The sequence below is a fragment of the Ahaetulla prasina genome, chromosome 4 (assembly GCF_028640845.1).
Source record: "Ahaetulla prasina isolate Xishuangbanna chromosome 4, ASM2864084v1, whole genome shotgun sequence".
NCBI classification, from domain to species: domain Eukaryota; kingdom Metazoa; phylum Chordata; class Lepidosauria; order Squamata; family Colubridae; genus Ahaetulla; species Ahaetulla prasina.
In genome coordinates, this window is record NC_080542.1 from 24,927,156 (window position 1) to 24,945,525 (window position 18,370).

The following is an 18,370-nucleotide window of genomic DNA, read 5'->3' on the forward strand; positions in this document are numbered from 1 at the left end:
CTTCCGTCGCGAGCTTAAAACACATTTATTCATCTGCGCAGGACTGGACTAGATTTTAAATTTATAGTGGTTTTAATTGGTTTTAATATTTATACTATTTTTAATAATTTGGCTTTTAGAATAAGTTTTTAATGGTTATCTTAATTTGTATATATATGTTTTTACTTGCCTGTGAACCGCCCTGAGTCCTTCGGGAGATAGGGCGGTATACAAATACGAATAAATAAATAAATAAATAAATAAATATTCTCTTTCTCTGCCTCCTATCCCACTTCCAGCTGTGTTGTGTTTCGTCTCCTTCCCCTCTGGTCATTGGGGGTCATTCAGATTTTTGTGAATGGAAAATTCACACACACACACACACACAAAGATTCTGGAAGTTGTTTGCATTAACATGCCTACTTCTCTTTGTTTAAAAGTGAAGTTTTAGAAAGTTCACTTTCTAAAAGAAAAAGTGTGTCAGCCGAGGAATATTGCAGCCTCAAGGTACAGTTAGGCTTTGGATCTTGAGGGTATAGGTGTGGGGTTAACCATCAGGCATTGCTTGGAGTGCCAGATCAGATATTTTTAAATGGTGCAGGCTATTAGCCAAGGGAAATGAGTTGTGAGGGATGGTACCTCCAGAGGAGGATGAGGAGGTGGAACACATTCCGAGGAGAGGCAGAAGAACTAAAATGCAGTAACGTAACTCTAGGAGTGGGGGGAGGAGGGCGATGTCCAAACTTTGAAACAGGCCATCAATAGTTTTTTTAAATAAGTTTTTATTTATTACTATTATTTTTTACAAACATATCAATGTGTGAACAATGTGGTGCCTGGGTGTCATACAATCTAATACAAATAAAACGAATAGCATTAGTCATAGTTATTACTTTCAATCCAACTTATATATTTCTAATAGTAATACATATTTATATAAAGTTGCAATCTATCCTTATTCAATTATTCCATGTTTTCTCTTATTATAACTCTTATTTTATTATATTCTAATACAAATAAAACTAATAACATTAATCATAATTATTACTTTCAGTCCAATTTATATATTTCTAATAGTGATACATATTTATATAAAATTGCAACCTTTCATTATTCAATTATTCCATGTTTTCTCTTATTATTACTCTTATTTTGTTATATAAAACTGTATACACTAATATTCCCTTTTTCTCTTATTTCTATCTCTTATTCTGACTTTTAATCATATCATCCTTTGTTAAAAACATTTTCTTTCTATCCTACCTAACTTCTAATCATGTCACCTACCTACAAAAAAAAGAAAGGAAAGAGAGAGGAAAAGGAAGGCAAATCAAAAAACCCCCACCAAAAACGAAAAATCACCTATCCATCATCTCTTGCCTGCTTCAATACTTTAACTGCTATGCTTTTTTCTTTTTGACTTGTCTTCCATATTCCTCTCTGAGATCTTTATCTCTTTCTGCATCTGCTTCTTGGCTGTTCAATCTCAGTATTTTTCTCACCTCTATCCTCCTCCTCTACTGCCTAATTTCCAAGATTTCTGTTCGTGCCCCTATCTTCCTTCCAAAGGTATCTTCCTATATCTCCAATTCTCTTTTCAACTCCCTTAATATATTTTCCCCCTGGTTTGATTCATCAATCACTGTTATTTTCTTTGTTATTTCCTCTTTGTCTTCTTTTATTTTATCTGATTCTTTTCCACCATTTTTATTGTTAGCTCCTCCCTTTCCTGGGCATACTGATCTTTACACGTATAGCATTTTCCATTTTTTCTATAATCTCCTTAAATCCTTTCTCCATAATGTCCTTTTTATTTTGAAAAAATAATGCCATTTTCTTCAATGTTTCACTTGTTTGTTCCTTATAAAGCATCTTATCTTGTTTTTAAGAAAAAAATCCACTTTTATTCAACAGTCCAAGTTATTCATTTAGTCCTTGTTGCCCTTCAAATGGTGAGCTAATCACAGTTCTTTATATCCCGAAGGTAAATAGTCAGTTCCACTTGAATAGTCCCAGAAGTTATCAGAAGTCTTTCACGGGTCCCTTTAATTAAGTGGCTTGCTTATTTTAATATTTAAATCTCCAGTAGTCCTGGAGTAGCTGGGAATAATCCAATAAATATTTTCACAGTTCTTTTCATAAGTATTTCCAGTCTTGTAGTTTTCCCTTTTGTCAGTAGGTGGCACTCTCAGCTTAGATTTCAATATTACCACTCAGCAATTATCATTTTAGTTATAAATCAATTATAAAAGCAGAATAAGTTTTATAGGTAAATAATTCCAGCATTTTAAAATACCTTCTCAGTACCATGTCTTCCCAATTCAAGAATCCAATTTTCTATACATTTCAAAATTTATTATTTTTCTCTCTTGTGCCCTCCTCTTCTGGTCTGATATTTCTCAGAATGCTTAGACGCTGCTTAAACAAATAGTTCTGAGCAAATAGTTCCAAATTATTCCTTGGGGTAAGTTTAAGGCAAAAAGAAATCCTCTCCCCCAGTTTCAGTCACTGTTCACCTATTTGCTCCAGCACCAGTCTTAGTTGTTCTTCGGTTGTCCCAGCTTTGTAGCAACCACCTTTAGGCTGCCTCTTCTTCTTGCCGTGGCTGAGAGGGAAAGAAACCCCCTGCTTCTGATAGGAGAGCTGCATCTCTCCTCAACCTCACAGGATGCCCCTCTTTGCTTCACCACCCCTATAGGGCGGCTTTGGCTCCTCTCGGAGCCCACGAACAGGGAGAACTCAGCACAGGGAACGCGGAGATCCGTTCCTTGTGTCTGAATACGCCGCGATGTCAACCAGAAGTCTCAGGTCATCAGTAGCTTTTGAGGGAGGGGTCTGTTATAACTTTGAACAGTTGCTAAATGACCGGTTGTAAGTCGAGGACTACCTGTAGATAGGCAAAGTGGCTGCAGCTCAGTGCTTCCTATTCCAGAACAAAAGACAAAAGGGAAAGTCGGTAGAGGGCTTTTAACAGTGAATTATCCTGAGGAGGGGAGCACTAATGAGAGTGTCAGGGAACAGCATCACCAGATTGCTTTCTAGTTTTCTCAACCCCTGTGGTGGTCACTTGGTGAATGAACAAGCCCTCTATGAGAGCCTCCTTTACTCTGAACATGTAAATGGAGTCTCAATTGGTTGAGACAACACTGTTCAACAGCAATGTAAGAATAGGTGACTTAACCCAGGGTCCTCAGCCCCTGGGCTGCAGCCCATTTCTAGGCCTTGAGCTATTCGGAACCAGGCTGCAGAAATGGTGGGCAAGCATGTGTACATGAATCCCCACTTGCACGAGAAGCAGGCAAGCTGCTCACCACTCATGCAGAACCATCCTTTCAAACCCACTCACCCCAGCCAATCTGTAAAGCTGGAAAATTTGAGAAACTCTGACTTAACCCACTGCTCAACACTGACAGGAAGCATTGTCATGTAATCAAATAAACTTGGATTTTGCTATTTCTGAAGAGGGCTTTGCTGGAAGCTCTTCAAACCTGGAAGCAGCTTCGTTTATGCTTCTTATGTTGGATAACATAATTCTAAATGAAATCAGAAGAAGAAAGAAACTCATTTGTGACTGGATCAATCAACATCATCCAGACATTTTAAAACTAAGTGGGAATGAAATTTGAGAGGACTATGTACATGAACAGAAATACAGAATCCATTTTTCCAAATGTAGGGGCCAAGGTGACACCATGCTTCATGCATTCTGTCTCTGGGAAAGAAGGAATTAGTACAGGTAGTCCTTGATTTACAACTGCTTAGTGACAGTTTGCAGTTGCAACGGCACTGAAAAAAGTGACTTTTCATATTTAGTGACCATTACAGTACAGTATCAATTCAGATACTCAGGAACTGGCAGGGATTTATGACGGTTGCAATGTCTCAGGGCCATGCGATTTGCATTTGTAACCTTCTGCAAAGCAAAGTCAATGGGGAAACCAGATTTACTTAACAACCATAATACTCAACAACTGCAGTGATTCACTTAACAACAAGAAAGTTCATAAAATGGGACAACACACACATAACAACTATCTTGCATAGCAGTGGAAATTCTCGCTCAATTTTGGTAGTAATTCGAGGATTACCTGTGTCACAGCAAGTGCAATGCTAAGAAAAAGCACATTTTCACATTATATTTAGCCCAACCAAATCACTGGAAGAGGATACCAAGATGCGCAACAACTAGGGGAAAAATCAAGTTGTAGATATAACAATGCTATGAAGAACTTTATCAAGAGAAGAAATAGTATCTACAGTGACTTGGGAGTGCACCATTCAAATCCTTGATATCTGAATTTAAATTTCAACAATATGTGTATTTTGACTGTACAATGCACTGTTTTGATGCATTTTCCCTTTAAGTGGCCTTGAGTAGGGAATGCAGAGAGAAGTGGAAATAAGAGGTTACTCAGAAGAAGAGTGTGTTTGTGTGCTCAGAACTATTCTTTACATTTATAGAATGACGAAGCAACGGCATCTCCAAAACTTCATTTCATACAAATTGAGCATGTTCATGTTGATAGAACTTTGGTATAAAACTGTATTATATTGCAGTTCTCAATGATTAATGATCTAGTTTTTGATGTTACTTGAATTACCTAGTCTTGCTATTAATTTGATTGATAGGTGCCATCAACTCAATGTCAGCTCTTTCCGACTGAAGATTCCGCCCCCGCCCCCCTCAGGACTTGGTCCTTCAAGTCTTCCAAAGTAAACCCACTACTATAATTGAGTCCATCCATCTTGCTGCTGGTCATGTTTTTCTCTTCCCTTCCATCTTTCCCTGCATATCACTTTATAGTGTATATCCATGCAGGGTTTTTTTTATAATGAAATCCATGAGTGATGTACTATTACCTTCTGCACATTATGAAATGATACCTTTGCCTATGTCATTAAGATAATGCATCTGCCCCCAGCCTCTTTCTATATTGCTGCTGTCCGATATACCATCTGCTGTATATCGGACAGCAGATGGCCTTCTTGGTTCAGTAGGGCAGCTAGGATGACCTCCACGCCCTAGGAGACCTTGCTGCAAATACAGGTAATCCTTGACTTACAACCATTCATTGCTAACCATTAGAAGTTACGACACTGAAAAAAGCGACTTACAGCTGGTCCTCACGCTTATGACCTTAGCAGCATCCCCATGATCAAAATTTGGGCATTTGACAACTGGCAGGTATTTACAATGATTGCAGCATCCTGGGGTCTTCCAATTGCCATTTGCAAGATTTCCACCTACCCGGCTTTTCACAAGCAAGGTCAATGCCGAAAGCTACATTTGTTTAATGACTGCATGATTCACTTAACAACTGCAGTGATTTGCTTAACAACCATGCCAAAAAAGTAATAAAATTGGGCACAACTTGCTTAATGACTGCTTAGTTAGCAACAGCAATTCTGGTACCTATTGTGGTTGAAAGTCAAGGGCTACAGATAGACCTCGACTTAACAAAAGTTCATTTAGTGACCGTTCAAAGTTACAACGGCACTGAAAAAAGTGACTTTTCACAGTTATGACTTTTCTGGCATCCCCATGATCACATGATCAAAATTCAGAGGCTTGGCGGGTTCATAGTTATGACAGTTGCTGTGTCCCAAGGTCATGAGATCACCTTTTGCGACCTTCTGACAAGCAAAGTCAATGGGGAAGCCAGATTCAATTAATAACCAGATTACTAATTTATCAACTACAGTGAGTCACTTAACAATGGAAGCAAGATAGTAAAATGGGGCAAAATTCACTTAGCAAATGTCTCATTTAACAACAGAAATTTTGGGCTCAATTTGGGCTAAGTCGAGGACTACTTGACCATACTCTTGGCATATACTCCTAATGTTCTTCAATCATTCCTCCCAGTAATATGCTTCCCCTCGCCAACATGAGGCAGAATAGCAATATAGAGACATACCCAGTGGTGGGATTCAACTGGTTCGCATCACTTCAGCTGAACCGGTTGTTAAACTGCTGGCTCCCCTCCCTGCCTCTTCCAGAAGTCCCCACGGGCCCCATTTTGGCTCCCAGGTAAGTGCAGAAAGGCCTACTAGGCCCAAAATGGGCAACGGTGGGAGTCGTGTGCGGTGCAGCCCCCCGCGGCCCATTTTTGCTTCCAGAGGGCTGCAGAGAGGCCTACAAGGCCCAAAATGGGGCACAGGGGGGAGGGGTGCGGCGCGGCCCTCCTGCGGCCTGTTTTTGCTCCCAAGAGGCTGCAGGGAGGCCTACTGGGCCCAAAACGGGGCGCAGGGGGGCCCTGCAACCCCCGCGGCCTGTTTTTTGCCCCCAGGGGGTTGCGAGAGGCCAAGTACTGCCTGTCACGCTCCCTGGCAATGCCCACCATGGCCATGCCCACTCATTTGGTCATTAGGGCAGGGAACCGGACATACCCCATGACTGCATATTCTCTCACACAGTTGTGTGTGCAAAATCAGAGAGGGACACCATGTAAAATAAAGTTTCCCTTTTATTTTAAACTGGGCAAGTTCCAAATGCTTGTTAGTGTGTGTGTGGGTTCTAATTAGGGGCAAGGAGGATGATAGGGAAGCAAGGGTAGCTCTGGGCCCCTAATGGATTCCCCTATTCTCTCAAGTCTCTTGTAGGACCCAGTGTTGTCCTCCATTTTTCCGGCATGCCCACGGTCAGAGCAGGGAGCATCCCTTTCTAGCTAGATGGCTTTTGCTGTTTTGTCTCCATCGTCCATATACTCTTTCAATCTACCTATCGTATCTGCACCCATGCAGTGTTTTTATTTAGTTTTCCATCCATTCACCGGTTTTTGCACACACTTTTTAATATGTAAACTTCTATTTCTATTTTGAAATTAGTTCAGCTTCCAATTATTTTCTATCATTCACCCTTTCACATGGCTCACACTCTTTCTATCTCTCAACCATGCCTCTCTTTATTTACATTTCTTAATGTATTCACACTGCTCACCCCCGCCACTGAATGTCTCCCGGCCCAAGGAATAGTCTCTTTCTCCCTCCCCTTTTCCTTTCCTTTCTTAGAGAAGGTAGGCGAACGAAGAGATTCAAGTGAAGAAGGGGGCACCTGGTGAGAAAAGCTCACTTAAGTTGTATTCTAGTAAATGTTTGGGTGGGTGGGGGGTCTCTCTGTGTTAGTTGGGGATGGTGTGCATCTGGGTTGGGGTCTTCTGGGCTGCATCTAGGACTGTAATCCGGTCTGGCAGGGGAGGACCACTTCTTCGCTAGCACCGACATAAGACGCTCGCATGCTGGGAGAATACTATGGAATGATAAAAAGAGAGGAGCGAGGAAGTTAATAACCAAGTGATAAAAGAACAGCAGTTATTCTGCCTTTTCAACCTGTCACTTTCCAGGTGAGTTGGGACTGCAATTTTTAAATCTCCAGACAAAGTACTGGCTAAATATTCTAGTAGTTATATTTGTAGAAACACTGAGGGGTGGGTATTTGGTTAAATCAGGGGTCCCCAACCCCTGGGTTGCGACCCACTACTGGGCTGCAGCCTGTTCAAAACCGGGCCGCGGGAGAAACGAGCAAGGGCGCATGTGAAGCTCCATTAGCAGGAGGGCGCTTGCACTTGTGCATGGTTCCACTTGTGAGAGCAGAGGATGCTTGCCCTCGTGAGTGAAACTCCGCTCATGTGAGTTAAGTTTTGCACACAAACACAAGCACCCTCTCCTTGCACGCAAAGCTTGCCCAAATGGAGCTGCCACTCATATGCCCTCCCCATGCTGGGCCACCAAGCTGGAAAGGTTGGGGACCACTGGGTCAAATAATTATGTAGCTTGGAAACTTTGTGTAACTTCAGACCTTTCTGATGGCCCCGAGTTACCCCAAGTTACTTCTCATTCAAAAATAAAGAGTTAAATAGATGTATGGTGTCTCAGGCTAAATACACCTATGTTACTAAATTTACAAACCGTTCAAGAAATCGTGGAAACTCTGCTTTTCTGCCTCTGGTGTCAGCAGCATTTGCAAACCCCCTCAGAACCATCACCACCACCCTGCCTCCAGCAAAGAAAGCTCAGAAGACATTCAACTTGTGCTGAAAAAAATGTTGCCTTCCCCTGCATTATAGAACTGATTCAATCCACTTTGACCAAAAGAATTTAAAAAAAAATATTTTGCTACCTAAGTCCTTTGTTGAGATTAGGTAATTGTCTATGGAGACTCTCAGTCATCCAGGGCATGGTTGTCCCAAAGGTGCTTTTCCAAAAGGCAACTGGACTTTCTTGGTTTTTCTTTGAAAATGTTTCACTTCTCATGCAAGAAACTTTCAGTTTTTCAGTCTGAAGAAGTTTCTTGGATGAAAAGTGAAATGTCTTCAAAGAAAAAAAACAAAGCACTTTTGGGACAGTTTAAGTGATCATCATTATTATTATTCTTTCTTAATTATTGGTATCATCTGAAAGAGGAATATAAATCTAGGTAAAACATTCATTTTAATAGCAGCTATTCTCCCCAACAACGATAACTGCAATTTTTTCCAAACCATCAACTCCTTCTGAACTTTTTGCCATAACGCCTCATAATTATTCTTGTCATTATTATTATTATTATTTTGACAATCCTACACATCAGACATATAAGCACCAGGTTTTCAATCCCCCACAATTCAGTGGCGATCACAAAACTAAAGCCACTTGTCGTTTCTCTGCTCCGTCATAGCCTACAGCTGGTGTGCTGTATGGGTACCACATATGGATGAGTCCATATTTCTGACTTACCGAAGGGGGTGGGGAATGACGGTCAATGAGGGGGATGCTCTCAAATTGAGGACTGCCACTGTACGAAGCGCTTTGACTCCTGCAAGGGACACCAAGAAAGATGCTGATAATAAATCCCTCCCTCCCCAAGCTAAGCTATCCAAGCTGGATAGTCAGTCCATTACTTCATAAATATTAGAAACCTCTATTTTATTGGACACGGGCAATTTTCTGGAGAACCTCTACAGAAATGTCTCTGTCAGGAGTTCCTAACCCCTGATCCATGACCCAGTGCTGGGCTGCAGCCCGTTCAGAACCAGGCTTGTGGAAGTGATGAACAAGCACATACGTGAAGCTGCATTTGTCAAAGGGTCACGTGTGCACACGAGAAACTATCCCTTATCCCACCTCACGGCCTCCGCCAGTCTGCCAAGCCAGAAAGGTTGGGGACCACTGGTCTATTTGGCCATTGAAATGAAGGCCCTGGGTTTATTTGACAATAAACCATAGCCTGGATTATACAGTAGACCCTAGGTTCATCATGACTTACTTGGTCTTCTTTATTTGGAGAAGTAGATATATGCCCCATCTCACTATTGTCATGATATAATACGACATGAAAACGCCAAATGGAGATCGTTTTTGTATAATCTCTCTTTTTCTTTTTTTAAAAAAGGAAGGAGAACATCAAAGATCTCAAGATTTGCATATTTATCTCTTTTTGGAGAGTATATTTATGTAGGGAGGGGCAATACCTGTTTCTCCAATATATAAATAGAAGTTGCAGCCCAATAATTTAATTACGTAGATGTAAATTCTCTGAATATGCATTTGATCCAAATTGCACTCCAGAGGATGGGGCATGAAAAACAGTGAAAAGGAGGATTGAGGAGAAAATAATAAAACAGCAGCAATCAGTTTTGCTTAGTATGGAAAGATAAGATAATGTAGGCCCCTCCAGTGTAGAAAACCTGGAGTAAGAAAAGGATCAGTCACCGGGAACACATTAGAGGTAGTGAAGGGACTAGAGTGGTATTTCCAAAAGAGCATTTTTATAAATGGATCGTCTTAGGGAAAGGGTGCTTGGGCCAGGAATGGAAAGTGATACAAAGGACTGGCTCGTCATTATGGAAGCAAAGTGGAAGACATAAAAAAATAAAAATAAACAGATGAAGAAAACAACGGAATTAATAATTCCATCTCAATAGGAAACTGCTTTAGTGGGATCACTCCTGGTGGTACCGTAATAAAAGAAATCTAAAATGGTGTTTAATGGATAGGAGCAATGTGGAACAGACTGCATCTGCCTTCTCTGCTGGAGGTGTTTATATCCTTTTTTTTTGAGAGCAGGCAATAGAACTTCATTTTTAATGTGTGCCAGTGTGCTCACAGTAAAAAAAAAAAAGACAATAAAGGTTATCTCATCTCATCTCATCTCATCTCGATCTCATTTTATGTTTAAACAGATGCTGGAGGGTACAATAGATTCATGTCCTAATCAGGGAGTCAGACTACATGATCTCCCAGGCCCCTTAAAATCCATATACTCTATGAAAGTAAGAGTAGGAAGAATTAAGTATGCTGCTTAGATGTTTCCAAAGGAAACAGGGGTTGATAGTATAATGCAGTATATAAAATAAACATTCCTTCTCCTATTCTGGTGATCTAGATCAGTGTTGGTGAACTTTTTCACACCAAGTGCCACAAAGGGAGCCTGTGTGCCGGAAACTGGAAGAGCAGATGATCCACCTGGTCTTCCGGTTCCTGGTATGCATGCATGCGTGCGCAAAGACCAGCTGTCCAGTGCACATGCACCGGCTCTGCCTGGCCTTTCGGGGATCCTCTCGCCTTCCTGCCCACCCCTCTGGTCCCCATCGGGGTAGCAGGACATCCCCACGGATGACCCGGTTCCGCAGCCTCAGACAGGGAAAGAAAGTTGGGTGGGGAATGCCGCCTCCCTCCGCTGGAAAACCAGAGCCACTTCCCGGCCTCGGAGGGAAGTGGTGTTGGTGTTCCTGGGGCTCGGGTTGGGGGGCCAGCAGGCAGAAGATTTTGGCCCCAATTCTGGCTGGGTGAAGTGCCCCCCAGCATGCAACTGAGAACAAGCCAGCACAGCCTCCCCTCCTGCTTCTTCTGCCAAGGGAGCACAACCACTTGCCAGGCGGCACACCTCTTACCTGGGCGCCGGACAGATGTATCTCCAGCATGGACTCAGCTCCTGCACAGCTCCATTGCCCCAGAAAAGCAGCAGCAACAGTGGCAGCCACAGGGTGAGGGGAAGGAGCAACTGGACAGCCCCTGCACCCGCTCCCCTGCCGGCGAGCTAGGCCCTCAGTGGCATCTCCATGTGTGAGGAGCTGCGTTTTCCTCCAGCCCTCCTGGGGAAGCTTGCCTCCCCTATGGTGGCTCCTCCTCCTCCTGGCTGCTCCAGCATCCCGGCCAGAAGCAGCAGCACAAGAACTGCCGCCCCTTGCTTCCAGTAGGCACACCTTGTCCCTAGTGGCGGCAGGAGTAGTGGGCAGGGTGGGCAGCCACCCAGCCAGCAAACGCGGCCCTGCTGCCCTTTGTGCTCAAGCCGGCCAGGTGCTCTGGACCATGGGTGTGTATTGGTGCCGCTGTTTGGAGGTCTGGGGCCTTGCAAGAAGCCTGCTCGGGCAGGGAGGGAGGGAAGCCCCAGCTCACCCATCCTGATTGGTAGCTCTGCTCCCCTTGCTCTTCCGGGTTCCTGTGCACTGGCCAGCTGGTCTTCATGCTTGCGGGAGAATCAGAACGTGGAAGAGCAGATGCCCAGTGCACATGCATGCACTGGGAAGATGATCTTCCGGTTTCCGGCATGCACATGTGCACTTGCCAGCTGGTCTTCAAGGGTGCAATGCACCCCAGAAACCGGAAGACCAGGTGGTCAGTGCACATGTGCACGCCTGAAACCGGAAGATCATATCACCAGTATATGCATGCACACCGGGCAGCTGCTCTTCCAATTTCTCGTGCTCCCACATACGAGAAGACCAACTGCTGACATGCTGGAACCCAGAAGAGCAACGGGCAACGGCTCGTGTGCCAGGAGAGATGGCTCTGCATGCCACTTCTGGCACATGTGCCATACGTTTGCCATCACGGATCTAGACAGTGGGAAATACAGGTAGTCCTCAACTTACAACAGTTCGTTTAGTGACTGTTCAAAGTTACGTACGGCCATTGCAAGATCCCCATGGTCACATGATCAAAATTCAGATGCTTGATGCTTGATATTTATGATGGTTGCAGCGTCCCGGGATCATCTGATCCCCTTTTGCAACCTTCTGACATGTGAAATCAATGGGGCAGCCAGATTTGCTTAACAACCGTATTAATAATAACTGGAGTTATTCACCTAATAAGGGTGGCAAGAAAAGTCATAAAATGGAGCAAAATTCATTTAACAATGATCTCACTTAGTAAAAAGAATTGTGCTCAATTATGGTCGCCAATTGACAACTACCTGAAAACGTTCCTTAGGCAACCTAAATCTCCTATTATTCTCCATACTTTAAATTTCAAAATGGCTAAACAATGTTGACCATTGCATCTGCTCTTCTCCTTGATTAGGGAGCCCAGCTGAGGTGGTTTCAGACAACTAAAGCAGCTGTGGGGAAGGAGAATGAATGAGATGAGGAGAATGCCAGGGAAGGAGGCAAGGAGGAGGTAGGCGTGGAGAGGAAAGGAGCTCAAAGAGGTAGAGGGAACAATCCATTCCTGATTTTGGGGGGGGAGTCTGTCCTCCCTTCCCCCTCCCCCTCACGCACTCGGATCTGGGCCACTGGGGGCCACTCTAAGCCCCTCCCGCCTTGCAGGGGGTATTAAGACCAAGCGCGTGGGGAGGGGGTTGGGAGGTGGGGGTTGGGGGTTACTCACATGTACTGTGAGACGGGGGCGTTGGAAATTGGGGGGGCTGAAAGGCGCAGGCTGCCCCGGCTGCCCCAGCTTGAACAGTGGCCAAAGGAGCTGGGCAAGCTGGGCCCAGCCCCCCCTGCGCGCACTGTTGGCGGTCTACGTGCCTGGGGCGTGAAAGGGTCGTCATCCTCCATGTCGTCATAGTCCGAGTCCCTATGCAGGAATTAAAAAAAAAAAAGAGGAAAAAAGGAGCAAAGGAGTGAGTAATGAGGAAAAAGTTGCCTAATCTAATGACTGTGAAGAAAACTATGGTCCTCGGGCATCTATCCAAAAAACAAGAGTTTGTGCCAAATCCAGCATCTAGGGTTTTCTTACTTTCCTTGCATTGGACTGCTATCCCTTTAGGGCAGGGGTGGGGAACAATGGTCACTTTTATGACTTGTGGACCAACTCCCAGAATTCCTGTGTCAGCAGCATGGCTACTTCAGGAATTCTGGGAGTTGAAGTTCACAAGTCATAAAAAGGGCCATGGTTCCCTACCCCTGCTTTAAAGTGTAAATTCAGAACAGGAAAACAGGACAACTTGGACCAATCTTCTGGTTTGGCTCACATTTGTCTTGTCAAATACGACATACTCTAATTTCATTTGGACTTCCAATCCCGGAATTCTCAACACACCTTTTGTTTAAGGATGTGAAGTGGGCTAATCAAAGTTAACAAACAGTTAAAGTCTTATTTTGTATCAGATCATCTTGCTTTGTATTTTCTATATCAGGGATGTGCAACGTTTTTGGCCTATGAGTGGCCTACTGAGGATCCTCCTCCTCCTCTTTTAATGACCCCATAATCCCTTGTGAGGTGGAGTCTGGGCATCTGAATGGAGCTGAGTGTTTACTGGCCCTTCCTGGTGCCAATGTGGAGGGTTTTTTTCAGCATATATATTCTCAGTGTGCTCAGAGAGAGAAATATCTGCCACTACCTAAGATCGAACTCACAGCCTCCTGATTGTGAGGCAAGAGCTCCACCTCTAAGCCATCTCTATCCACAACTTCAGTGGCCTTAACTAAGGATACACGCCAAAGAATAGGCAGGGTTTGGACAAAACCAAGATTTTATTAATATACCATTTAAAATTGAATAGCTTTTCACATTTAAATTCTTTAATTTTAATTAAATACAACTAGTATGATTTAACTGCCTATTGGTAGTCCTCGATTTACAACACTTCATTTAGTGACCATTCAAAGTTACAACGGCACTGAAAAAGTGACTTACGATAGTTTTTCACACAACTGTTGCAGCATCCCCATAATCACATGATCAATATTCAGCTATTTGGGAACTGGTTCATATTTATGACAGTTGCAGTGTCCTGGGGTCATGTGATAATCTTTTACGACCTTCTGACAAGCAAAGTCAATGGGGAAGCCAGATTCACTTAACAACTGTGTTACTAACTTAACAACTGCAATGATTCACTTAAAAACTGTGGCAAGAAAGATGGTAAAATGGGGCAAACAAATGTCTCACTTAGCGACATAAATTTTGGGCTCAATTGTGGTCATAAGTCGAGGACTGCCTGTATTTCATAGTTCCTTCCTCTGGTTACATTAAAAGCCACAATTTGGTGACTAATTTGGGAGAAGCCCGTGAGCTACCTTCAAGGCATGGGCATTTATACAGATCTTGAGGACTGTGATTGTTCATATCTACAGCAACTACCTTCAGTGTATTTGAGCAGGATAGATTTCTTTTTGCCTAATCTGGAGGTGGTGAAGAGAAATTCTGCATGCATAGAACGGAGGCTCACAATTCTCAAACACTGGATATCAGCACTCACCTGTTCTGGAACCTCTTCCAAGCCCGGGGCAGACTACAGACCGCTGTGGTGAAGGAAAGGGCAGAGAGGAAGGAGAAGAGGAGAAGGAAAAGCAATCCCTCCATGCCATCATAGCACAGCCCTTTCAGGCCATCCACATAGTCCTAGGAAGCAGAGAAAGTGACATAGAGGTAGCTTCCAGATGGAGGTTTTAAAGTCTATTGGCAATGATTCCTGGTTTCTGAATATCAGGGCATCCAGTTGGGACATTATCCTTTTTAACCACCAACCCACACTTTCTCTCTCTTTTACAGCCTCCCCCATCCCCCCTTAAAGGGAATTATTCACTCTGTCTGAAATACCAAGATGAGAAGGACAGGTGTGTAAAGTTATGAATATGCCATAGCTCTTTCATCCCTAGATTTATAGCAGTAGCACTTATATACTGCTTCATAGAGCTTTACAGCCCTCTCTAAGCAGTTTGCAAAGTCAGCATATTGTCCCCAACAATCTGGTCCTCATTTTACCTGCCTCAGAAGGCTGGAAGGCTGAATCAACTTTGACCCGGTGAGAATCAAACTGCCAAACTGCTGGCAGTCGGCAGTCAACAGAATTAGCCTGCAGTATTACATTCTAACCACTGCACTACCATGGAAGAGTGCGCTTCATGGAAGAGGCTTTGATATCTGGCCTGAGGCTTATAATCCCTCCGTTGTTCACTCTCACTGTACAATGGAGCATTGTACTGATGCTTCAAATCCTTATGTGCAAACTGCTTATAAAATTACCGGATGCTGTAAGTGCACCATGTTGAGTTTCTGCCATGTAGAGATTGCTCCATTTTGCTTTGGATGGAAAACTGCTCATATAAAAAGGAACATACGCTTTGTGATGACCCGGGGCAAGGCACCAAGGCAACATAGTCTGATAGTTCAAATCACCCCTTTATTGCTCCCACATTATGGCAAATCCCAGAGCAAAGTGATCACAAACATACACACACACACTCCTCCAGCAGCCTCTGACTGCAAATAACTCCAGGAATTCAGCATTTGTTCCTGGCAAACACCCCTCCCCACAGCATCTCCTTAAATCTCAATCCTCAGGTGTGGCTTGTGAAGAGGGGTGAAGCTATCTCCTCCCAAATTTTCTGTTTTGCCTGTGCTGTTTCCGCCTCCTCTCCAGTCTACGTGCTCGTGGATCAGGAGGGCCTGGTTCTCGCCTGAGCTCCTTCACTCCTCATTTCCATTGCCTGCCCTCTGGTCATCCTGGCCCCGTTCCTCCCTGCTAGCAAGCTGTCTCACTCCTGAGGGGCCCTAGCCTGCCTCTTCCCCACATTCCTCTGAAGCTAACGAAGCTGAAGCTGCCCTGTCAGTCCCCCTCGGCTCCAACTCTGGCTCATCTTTCTTTGCAGATTCAGGCTCTGATGGGGACATGACACCCTTATGATGTACAGAGGGAGTCTATTCTCTACTCATGGGGAAAGAGCTTGGATTCTCCAAATATCTCAACTACAGATTTGACAATTCAGCCCTATTGGCCTGAGATATTCAGCTAATGGCGAGGGATCCTGGAAGATGCAATATTTGGAGCATCTGGAGAACCCTTGTTTTCTATCCTTGCCCATGACTGGGCATGCAATATTTGGAGAGTGCCAAGCTATCGATTCTTGGTGCACAAATGATACTGTTACTCAGAGGTGGGTTTCAGCAGGTTCTGACCAGTTCTGGAGAACCAGTAGCGGAAATTTTGAGTAGTTCGGAGAATTGGTAGTAAAAATTCTGACTGGCCCCACCCCCATCTATTCTCTGCCTCCCAAGTCCCAGCTGATCAGAAGGAAATGGGGATTTTGCAGTAACCTTCCCTGGATTGGGGAGGGAATGGAGATTTTAAAGTATCCTTCCCCTGCCATGCCCACCAAGCCACACCCACAGAACCGATAGTAAAAAAATTGAAACCCACCACTGTCATTACTATGATACCATTACTATACATGCATGCCCATTGTATCATAAGGAAATAAACCCAAAAGTCAGGAACTTAAAATGTACCCAGAAATATTGAGAAATGTTAGGCAGAATGGCTGGAGCAATTAAATAAATAAGAGTAATGGGGGTACCTTATGAAGTCCTCGGCAGTTGAGGAGAGCTACAAGATGATGGAAATTACTTTCTGTGATGTTCAAAGTACTCTGGATGGAGATTATGTTTTTCTGCAATGTACAAATGGTATGAATGAGAACCTAATTGCCCTAATTTGCAGCCTTCCCTTTCCCCCTCCCATAACTTTTCCCAGTCCAAAAGAACCATGCAGTCCCAGCAACCCTTTCTCTCTGAGCATCCTCACTGACCTCGGCTGCTGGGAAGTGGGGGATGGCTTCCCTCTCCAACCCGTATAGCTGCGAATGTATGTTGGATAGTGCCCTCTGACACACAGTGAGTCTCTATAGTAGAGTTGGCAGGAAAGGAATGAGAGAAAAACACACGCAGGTAGTCCTTGATTTACGACCACAATTTGCAATCAGAAAATTCATTGTTAGGCAGTGCAGTCATTAGCTAGGCATTGGGTGAGCCAGGTACCCAATTTTACAATTTTGTTTTTGCCGTGGCTGTTAAGCAAATCACCCCAATCATTAAACAAGACGTCACATGATTGTGATTTGTGATTCTGACTTTGCTTGTCAGAAGCTGGCTGTGAAGCTCTCAAACGGCCACCATGTGGCCCTGAAATGCTGCAGTTGTCATACTGTAAATGTGAGCCGGGTGCCAAGAAGCTAGATCACAATCACCCGACTGCGGAGATGCATTAGTAAGTGTTCTTAAATCATTTTTGTGATTTTGAATGGTCACAAAACAAATGGTCATAAGTCAAAGGTTACCTGCCTTTGAGGTTAGCCAATTTACAAACCCCCAATACAAGGCACTCCCAAATTGCATAAAACCAGGGGATTTCAAACACAAGACCATTTGCAAATCATCAAATGAAAATAACATAGCAAAAGTGTAACTTTAATTTTTTTTAATCTGCTGTTAGAGGAGAGCTGAGCTAGCCATTTGGTTAATCAAAATGATTTACAGATATAACTATTTAGCAATTTTACAACATGCCAAGATAGCACCCTGGTGAGGTGTATAAGGGATTCATATACTGAGAATAACCAGATTTCATCTATAGCATAAACTTTTAGAAACATCCAAGTTTTATGAAGTAGGGTTGAAAATATATGGGCAATGCTTAAAGCGGTGTTTCTCAACCTCAGCAACTTTTAAGATATGTGGACTTCAACTCCCAGAATTCCCTAACCAGAGGGAATAGCGGTGCTTAAATTTAGTTTTGGATTTAACCTGAGAATTCAATACACTTTTCTCAAACTTCTGCAACATCCACACTAGTCACATTTTATTTGAATGAAAAAGAAGGAATACTTACCTGCTGAAAAGGGTTAAAAATATCTTGGCTGCAGGTTAAATAGTATTGTAGGATTTCTACAGGGTTAAAGGAAAAGAAAAAAAAAAGGCATCAAGAAACTGGATCCATCTACTGTAGACATTAGGTCTTTTAAATCAGAGGTCTCCAATCTTGGCAACTTTAAGACTTGAGGACTTCAACTCCTAGAATTCCTCAGCCAGCTTTTAAACCCCTGTTTTAAATGCCTTCTTAGATCTCCTAAGTTTGTTTATCTAACATATGTACATGTTCAGATGGGCTAGGCCCTAGGGAAAGAAAAATGTGCATACATGTGCACACATGTACACACACACAGAAGCAGCAAGAACAACAGCTACACCCTGGGAACTGTTGGAAAGAATTGGAATTGCCACCTTGGCCATGTGTGGGTTGAACATTCAGGAAATTGCAACCCTAATGCATATTTATGGATTTCCACCCTGTCCACTAAAAGAGACCCTAAGCTCAAATGTGTCTAACCTTGGCAAATTTAAGACTTGTGGATTTCAATCTCCAGAATTCCCCAGCCAATATGGGAGTTGAAATCCACAACTCTTA

General features: G+C 43.4%; 1 protein-coding gene across 2 annotated transcripts in view; it reads right to left on the bottom strand.

The window, feature by feature from the left end:
- Positions 1-1,083: 1,083 nt before the first annotated feature.
- Positions 1,084-18,370, bottom strand: part of TTYH1 (tweety family member 1) — a 101,469-nt gene continuing 84,182 nt past the window's right edge. Inside the window, exons 8-14 of one of the 2 annotated variants that reach the window (XM_058183581.1) lie at positions 17,795-17,850; positions 16,716-16,808; positions 16,485-16,577; positions 14,387-14,529; positions 12,711-12,759; positions 8,695-8,773; positions 1,084-7,228 (exon numbers count right to left, since the gene is read on the bottom strand). In XM_058183581.1, the coding sequence (XP_058039564.1) occupies positions 8,735-8,773; positions 12,711-12,759; positions 14,387-14,529; positions 16,485-16,577; positions 16,716-16,808; positions 17,795-17,850 (473 nt within the window). In that variant the 3' untranslated portion in view covers positions 1,084-7,228; positions 8,695-8,734. Of the gene's footprint in view, positions 7,229-8,694; positions 8,774-12,567; positions 12,760-14,386; positions 14,530-16,484; positions 16,578-16,715; positions 16,809-17,794; positions 17,851-18,370 lie in introns of both variants that reach the window. The other variant, XM_058183580.1, reaches the window with a different exon arrangement.